General features: G+C 39.5%; 1 protein-coding gene across 4 annotated transcripts in view; it reads right to left on the bottom strand.

Moving 5' to 3' along the window:
* LOC147132692 (uncharacterized) overlaps positions 1 to 8,703 on the bottom strand; it is a 42,161-nt gene extending 33,458 nt beyond the window's left edge. For 3 of the 4 annotated variants that reach the window (XM_086013922.1, XM_086013923.1, XM_086013921.1), the window contains exon 1: positions 8,205 to 8,703. In XM_086013922.1, the coding sequence (XP_085870048.1) occupies positions 8,205 to 8,313 (109 nt within the window). In that variant the 5' untranslated portion in view covers positions 8,314 to 8,703. The remainder of the gene's footprint in view (positions 1 to 8,204) is intronic. The other variant, XR_015082001.1, reaches the window with a different exon arrangement.
* Positions 8,704 to 8,957: the final 254 nt, after the last annotated feature.

The raw sequence follows: 8,957 nt of genomic DNA, 5'->3' as shown, positions 1-8,957 counted from the left end.
TTTACAAGATCATGTATTTTTGATAGTTTTGACTGAATGAAAAGATTGTGAGTGTGTTCAAGAAATCCAACCTTGTGAATAATCCGCACAGCTCGAAAAGTTTTGGTCCCAAAACAGACCCCTGGGGGACACCACAAGAAATGCTGAGATTTTCTGATGAGTAAGGTCCCATTTTAACATATTGTACCTTGCCTGTTGCTTCTTAACCACTCCCCAGCAACCCCCCCTAATACCATATAAATTAAGTTTGTTGAGTAGAATTGGGTGATTGATTGTATCAAAGGCTTTTTTCAAGTTGATAAAGATTCCAATAGTATGCTTTTTTGGTCCAGTGCATTAGTGATCACTTATATTGCTTCAATTATTGCCATTGAGGTGGTTGTCTTTGTTCTAAATCCATAATGACCATGATTAATTATCTGATGTTTGCAAAGAAACTTTTCCAGTCGGGAATTAAAAAGTTTTTGGAAGATTTTGGAAAATTGTGGGAGTAGAGATATAGGTCTATAGTTTGTGTAGCTGTATTTGCTGTCATTTTTGTACAATGGAATTACTTTAGCAACTTTCATTTTACTTGGAAAATGGCCAGATTGGAATGATAAATTACAGATATAGGTCAGAGGTGTTGCAATGTTATGTACGACTTTTTTGACAATTATCATATCGATATCATGGCTGTCAGTGGATATCTTATTTTTGCATTTGAGAACAATGTTTGTCACCTCCTGCTCATTTACGGCTGAAAGAAATATAGAGTAAGGGTTCCTTCTAATTGTTTGATTACATTGGTTAATGTCCTGGTCTGGAATCTCACCAGCCAACTCCGGACCAACATTTACAAAAAAAATATTAAAACATGTAATCCATATTGTGATTTACACCATTCTTATCAATGAAATCATCAGGATATGTTACTTTAGCAGATTCCTGTTTAATTAAGTTGTTCAGTATATCCCAAGTTTTTTTGGTATTATTTTTAGTCTCAGATAATATTTTTTTATAATACAGCTTTTTGCTAGTTCTTATTATGTCTGTTAATTGATTTTTATAAATCTTATATCTTTGTTCTGCTTCTTTAGTTTTGAACTTAATGAACAATTTAAAGAGATTGTTTTTCTTTTTACAAGCATTTATGATTCCTTTGGTAAGCCACGGACTTTTATATTTTTTTTTCTTTATACTGCGTTCTTCAGCAGGGCAATGTGTATTATACAGAGAAGTGAAAATGTCTAAGAAATGACCATAAGCACTATCCACATCTGATTCCCTATAGACTGTGCTCCAATCCTGGAACATTAGACTATTGTTAAAGGCATTTATATTTTCTTCAGTTCATATTCGTTTGTGAGTAATTTTCATGTCATCTATAATTTTCTTTGCATCACAGTCAAAGAAAATAAATACAGGTAAGTGGTCAGTGATGTCACATATAAACAGGCCACTCGTGGTTAGATTTCCTGTGATGTTAGTGTAGATGTTGTAAATAATTGTGGCACTATGTGATGTTATTCTGCTTGGCTTTGTTGTTTTTGGATAAAGGGACATACTGTACATCATATCCAAAAAGTCATCTATAATTTTCAGTTTGGTTGGATTTAAGAGATCAATATTGAAATCACCACATATAATTAATGTTTTTTGATTTACAGTGTAAAATCATTTTTCCATCCATTCACTGAAGCTCTCTATATTTGAACCAGGTGATCGATATACACAACTTATAATTATATTTTTCTTCTTTTCATTATGAATTTCCAGTCAAGCATTCCATTGGTTCCATCTATTGCATATGTCATATCTGTAAAGACCATACATTTTATTGATTTGTGAGTGTATAAAGCAACCACACCCCCTTTTTTTTTCTCTATTCATATAATATAATTCATAATCATCGAGACAAAAATCAATATCTTTATCAACATTGAGCCAAGTTTCTGTGACTGCAATGATACTAAATGGCTGAGTGAATTGCTTTAAATATTCTTTGATAGAGATGACATTTTTATACATGTTCCTCACCACCAGCACTTTTGCTTCTTCTTGAGTCCCGTTCAGTTTGATGAATATCTTACAGCTTGTTACCCAGGTGTGTTGAATCTTGCGTTGCTTTTTGAGTTGTCTTGCCTTTTTTGTGATGTCAGTATTTTTCCTGGTTAAGTGATCATTCATGAAAACGGCCATTCCTTTGAGTTTGCGTCCATGTTTCAAAAGTGCCATCTTTTTTTTCCGGTTGACAAATCTCATTATCACAGTTGGTGGTCTCTTGTTCCTCATGGGCAGTGAGTGACACGCCTCGATGTGTTCCAGGTCCATCTCTATCCCCTTGACTCGGAGGTAGGATGCTACCTGTTGCTCCACTGAGCGTGTCTCCGCGGTCACCGCACGGGCATACGTGCGCGGCTTGATTTTGATGCCCGTAATGACCACATCATTCATGCGGGAGTATTGCTCCAGTTCGTCAACTCGCCACTCCAGTACCTCAATTCGCCGGTCCTTTTCCACGTTGTGGAGGCGCAGTTGTTTGATCTCCTCCAGTAGCCCCAGAAGCTGCTTCTGCTGCACTCTGACAGCAGTCACGTCCTTGGTTAAAGAGTTGAGGGAAGTTTTTATTTTCTCAAACTCCTCCGGTGTCTGGCTTTTTCTTGGTGGCACTTTGGCGTTCACACCAAAGCATCTAGCAGCCAGCTGCTTAGCCAGGCGCAGGTGCCTCCAATCACTCCGACAGGAAGACACCTTAAACTAAGTCAAGTGCTGGAGTTTTTATTTTTCAAAGGTTTGACACCATTTTAACCCTTTTTTCTACAAATGAATATCGGCTTCAAATATCGGTTATCAGCCTCCTTGATCACTAAAAATCGGCATCGGTATCGGCCCTGAAAAAAGCACATCGGTCTATCTCTACCTAAGACAGTTGTCAACGCTAATGCATGCATTGCAAGACAGTCTTTGTTCACTGCGCTTACATTGTATGAACATCGAATGAAGGCGAATGTACAGTATGTGTATCAACTACTCTTTGGGGGAGCACCTAATGCAATTAAACATTTACAATGCACTGGTGGAGGAGGGGCTGCATATAAATAATTACGCTTTATAACGATGTACCGTATTTTCCGGACTCTAACTCACGTTTTTTTTTCATAGTTTGGCCAGGGTTGCGATTTATACTCTGGAGCGACTTATGTGTGAAATTATTAACATGTTTATTATTATTAATGTTATTTTAACCCACATAAAGAAACAAAGATAAATCCTAAAAGCTATTAAAATGCATGAATAATCCAAACAGTTAAAATCTAATAATGTGTTAAATAAGAAATTAAAATAGTATGATAAAAAGACAATTTGACTGTCTACCAATCCATCTATACAAAATAGTGTACTGTTCCTTTAAAAGGCGCCGTGCCTGGCTGTGCATGGTCTTGCATCATCAGCCAGCCAGACGCAGCACGCACGCGCTCGCACGCGCACACACGCGCACGCACGCGCACGCCCACACACGCCCACACGCGCACGCCCACACACGCCCACACGCGCCCACACACGCACGCACGGAGCGGATTAGCGGGGGAGAAAACAGAGATAATTACGACTGAATACAAAAATACTTTTGGGGACTTGAAAACATTCTACATGGTCGGCGATAAATAAAAGACTTATTTAATTGATCTATGACCGTTTTGGTGATTTTAAAGTTATCTTACCGTAACTTTCTTGTAATGCTACATATGTGGATGTTAGCATGTAAATGTTACCATCGTAACTCGGTGGAAATGATGTGTACTAAGTAGGGGTGTAACGGTACGCTAAATCACATTTCGGTTCGGTTTTTTGGAAACTTCGTTTCGGTAGATTTTCGGTAAAAAAAAAACATTAAAAAAAAAATGTTTATTTTGAAAAGATGACAAGTAAATGGTACATTTTTTAGAAAAAATAAATAAAAGCGAACCATTCGGGTGATATTCTAAGAAATTACACCAGAATAAAAAATACACTAACAATAAAGAGCTCTTAATTTTGTCAATTACTAAGATTACTGAAATCTTTAAACACTCAGCAGCAATAGCCTATGACACACCCAAGTATTCAAGTTAAAGACAAGTTGTCATTATGTATACATGTATACACTTTTTGTGATAAAAAAAAAATACATACAATAACATTTACAATTATTGCTAACTATATTAAAACTCTTTTTATAATGAAAAAAATACAGTAATTGTAAAAAGTCTTTATGAAATTGTATACACTTTTTAGGCATTGAAATCTTTGAATGTTCAACAGCATGTTGTAATGAATTGGGTTATCTGTGTTGTGGTCGGATTTGTGTTTTGCTGAGTTGTGATGTTTCCGAGGTTCATGAATGCATCGTACAGCAACGAGTGGAGCAGCGGAGAAAGAAGAGTGCGAGCAGTTGTACTTGGATTAATAAAAAGGTGATAATTAAACTACGTCTGACGGCGTGTTCCTGGAAGACGCTACAATATAATAAATCTCGCGATTTAAGTTTGACGTTTTGGGCTAAAAAGACTGCTTGCTTCCTAGTCTAAGAAACATTCACAGTTGGATGATGCCGTGCATGTTAGACGTGCTACCTGCAACATAGCTGCCGATCTCATGTAGCAATGTGTGCACACATCTTACAAACTTATCACATACCTTTCCCCATCAGCGATGGGGAACAGGAAAGCCAGAATGTTCCCAAACAGGAGACTGAAGTGTACGTGGGCACCTGCGAGCTCTGGCTCTTTTCTGGCTCTCTCTTTTGTGCCGTCACTCTCGTCTCCCGCATGCCAACAGTCAACGTCCGTTCGTAAACTCGCACTAATAAGTGGACCGAACCGAACATGCCATACCGAAACGTTTTAATACACCCGAGTGTACCGTTAAACCCCTAGTACTAAGCGCACAATTTTATTAAGATTTATAGGGACACATTTATTTGCCCAGAGTCACTGATAGTGTAGTGGTACACACGCCTGAGTTGTGTGCGGGCAGCGTGGGATCGATTCCCGCTCAGTGATGGTGTCTGTGTGTGCCCTGCGACTGGCTGGCGACCAGTTCGGGGTGTAGTCTGCCTTCGCCCGTTGACGGCTGGGATAGGCTCCAGCACCTCCCCACGACCCTGTATAGGATAAGCGGTTTGGAAGATGACGTGACATGACATGACATGACATTTATTTGCGTTACGCGACAGAGACAACGTGGATTGAGAGGGGGTGGTGGGGGGCAATTTATACTCCGGTGCGATTTATATATGTTTTTTCCTCCTTTATTATGCATTGTACGGCCGGAGCGATGTATAGTCAGGAAAATACGGTACACAAAAACAGTTAACTGTCATTTTTTAAAAATAGGTTTAAAACTAAATCAATAATTATCAATATTGACTGATGTGGAATACTTAGATTAAGACAGTTTTTCAGACACATCGCCCAGCCCTATTAAGCACATTATTTTTAAATCATTTAATCTTTGTATTTACCAGTTTATTTCACGCTTTCATAGTTACATTGACTTCTTATTGGGGATGTAACGATTCACTCAAGCCCCGATTCGATCCGATTTTCAGTTCCCAATTTTCAATTCAAATTTTTTTTTTTTTAATTGCTACCATGCTTGTCTCTGTGCGCTAGTGTGGTGCTGCAGCCATTCGCAAACGCAATATGCGATGATGTTTGGCGCAAGCGTGTCAGGTAGGGCTGCCACAAACTTGTTTTGCGAGTCGACTAATCACCAACAGTAGTGCGAGTTGCACTAACACTGTGAAATTACCTATAATCACAAAAATAATAAAATAATAATAATCCCTACAAGAACAATAGGGAATTCGCAGCTGTCGCTGCTCGGGCCCTAAAAAAACACCTGTAACATATTTCACTTTTTTGGACACTGATCCTTGATGTAGAGAAAAGTGAAATCAAATAAGTAAAATTAAGGAAAAGCACTGTGCTAAATAAAACTAAACACTTGCATTGGTTTTTATTTAACCCTAATCCGAAACGTTTTGTTTTGCTTCTCTAATGTGCGTAATTTAATCTACACATTCAAAATGTAGTATGCACCTAGAATGGAAAAGAACACTTGAAATATTAGGCGTAACATAATTGTTTAGCTAAATTAATACATTCTAACGAGTCGGTATGTTGTCTTTTATTGTTAGATGTTGCCATTAAGGGTTTGTGCAAAATAGGTCAGTGTTGTGTTAACTTGGAGTGCTGAGATTTCCGATTCCTAAACGCAACACTCGTGCGTAGTCACAGTGACCACGTCCTATTACGTTCCATTGCTGCTCGATGTTCGCTGACTAATGCCTCAATAATCTGTAGAAGACGCTACAATATGTTAATGGCTATACATGACTATAATCTGACGCAGGCCTTTAACATACGACAACAGGACATGCACAGTAGCCTGTGTGTGCTAACTAAAGATAGCTTTCAGAAACGACAGTCCCAATGTGAGTAATGTAATCGGCCATCGATTGCTAAAGATAACTCGGGAGCTATGACACGATTACCCACAATGCTTCTGTTTACATCACGGATGACCCAGATTACCACTACTGCGCATGTCCGTAGCAGACAAACAAGGTTGTTTTTTTTGTGGGGTTTTTTGGGCGTTTCCCACATAAGGAAATTCCGTTATAAGGAAAGATTGGACAATGCAAATATGATTCCTTACTAGAGAATACTTACTGTATAGAGTTTGAGTTTTCCTTATGTCAGATTGTGAAAATGTCTGAATAATTGAGTTGACTGAGGGGTTGCTAGACTAGGCCTCTTTTGCGTATATGTTTGGATAGGTGACTTGACTTGACTGGCCGTTATCATGCTGTGACCTTTCTCTTGCTTGGCCTTCCTTTTCTATGACACTCTTGGCACACTTATTAGTTGATTTCATTACCGGTCACACATAGTTACAGGGGCTATCTTCACAGCTGCATCTCGATCTTTCTGCCACACTACATGGGTCTAAATGTATGGCAGAGAGGGAGGTGCTCTTTTATTACAAATGATTAAATTCTAAATTATGTTGGCCTCAGTATTTGAGGCCGAAAGAGGGAGGTGTGCATTTTACATTAGATATTTTTTCAAATTATTCAATTCCAAATTATGTCGGCCTCATATATCTATATGAATGGCTTTATATTAGCCAACAGGTGAACCAAAAACCAAAATGGGAATTACACATCGCATAATCAGTTAAAAGTCTCAGAGTCAGCGTGCCCTGATCTGAGCACGGGACCAGCTGGTGAAGATCAACCCCATAGGCAGGGTCAGCCAGTGAGGAGACCAGCCCACAACATGTTTAGTTTTTGAAGACAGTATAAATGTGAGGGTTGCATTTTAGACTGCGCCCCTTTTCTGCCCTCGCCTGTCTCGGGTGAGAGCATTCGCGAGGTTGGAAAAGATGATTATTGTATGACTCCTGAACTTCAGAGATGGTACAGACAACTGACGAGAAAATTCAATTGACTTGTGTGAGTCTTTCTTTACATTGGATACCTTCTTGAAACATGTAATTGAGTAAGTAGTTGTTTTGTAAATTGTAATTGGACTTATGGACTCCAGACCTAAAAAACATTTAAACACCTGGGCAGTTGTGATTTCCTTTTCAGTCGACAGAAGTGTCAAAATGGCCGCCCACAGAGATCGCTAAAAAGAGCGAGGGTTCACAGTTGGCTTTTTCTAACCATGACGAGTACTGGCGCTGATGGTTTGGAGGGGTATTACGTCTCACGCATGCACAGAGAATATTTTAATGGTCAGCGTCACTGTCTGTCCTTGCATTGTATCTTATCCCAGGGGGTTTAGACACTGAACCCCCCGTTGCTCCCGATTCTGCGTCATCAGTAGGTAAATGACCTACGGCGTGAAGCGCTTTGAGTAGAAAAGTGCTATACAAGTGACAGCCCATTTGCCATTCCCCCCACTAACCGTTATTCTTTGGCACACATTTTCTGGACTGATTTCATTTGGCATGAACAAATGTTCAGCAGACCTGCACGTAAAAGGCAATGAATTAAAATAAAGAGCCAAAAACCTTGAACGCATTTTCCCCTAACAACGTCATCCGACCATCACAACCATACACTAGTAAAGAATGTTACATTGAATGAAATACAAACATATGTGACATATTTTTAACGATAGAAAGCTGTTCTTTACTAAGCAAATGAGAGCAAAAAGTGCAGTACAAACCTGCTCCAGGCTGCTTGCAAACTTCGTCCAGCAGTTGAAGATGTTGCTCGTTCTCTTCTTTTGTTCCACGAAGTTCCTCCTCGTACTTTGTTGTCGTCATTGCCCACATTTTGACACGATAATCCCCCAAAATTCGTACTTGAGCTCTGCTTGACAAAGAGTCGTGCGCTTCTCTTTGTTTCGCTGCTAGCGAGCTAAGCTAAGGTAAAATAAGATAACTAAAACGAAGAAGCATCAACGCGCGCCGAGACGAGCTAATCCAGACACAAAGACTTAATGAATAACCTCATAGTCCTTTAAAGTAGTGATGGACGTCTTGTGTGGAGGCTGCGGTCTGTTCAGCATTAAATCGGAATGAAAAAAATAGCGGAGGACATTTGGTTACGTAAAGTAAAATTCCTCAGAAGTAGATGTGCGGCGGAAGTCATGCACGACACGCCCCGCTGCGATATGATTGGCTGCTGGAAATTGGGCGGAGGCAGCGAAGTGTGAGTGGAGCACTGTCATCAAGTCACCGACCGATGTCACTAATTGTCTATATCGTTTTGCTGTTTGTAATAGAATTGTTGAAACATTTCAAAATGACTCATCGTCGGCAACCGTGGATACGGGCTTGAACGACGGAAGTGCAGGGGAGCCGTGAAGCTCCGAGACATAGTCAAGTTGATTAAAACACACGCACACGCACACGCAAATCTATTTTTAAACTAAAATACAATGTAGCACTATTTTACAAGATCCCCTACGGATGGC

The sequence above is a fragment of the Filicampus tigris genome, chromosome 18 (assembly GCF_054856515.1).
Source record: "Filicampus tigris isolate MCC_2025a chromosome 18, RoL_Ftig_1.0, whole genome shotgun sequence".
In the NCBI taxonomy this organism is placed as follows: domain Eukaryota; kingdom Metazoa; phylum Chordata; class Actinopteri; order Syngnathiformes; family Syngnathidae; genus Filicampus; species Filicampus tigris.
The sequence above is the reverse complement of the archived record's forward strand: the minus strand, read 5'-3'. Positions and strand labels throughout refer to the sequence as shown.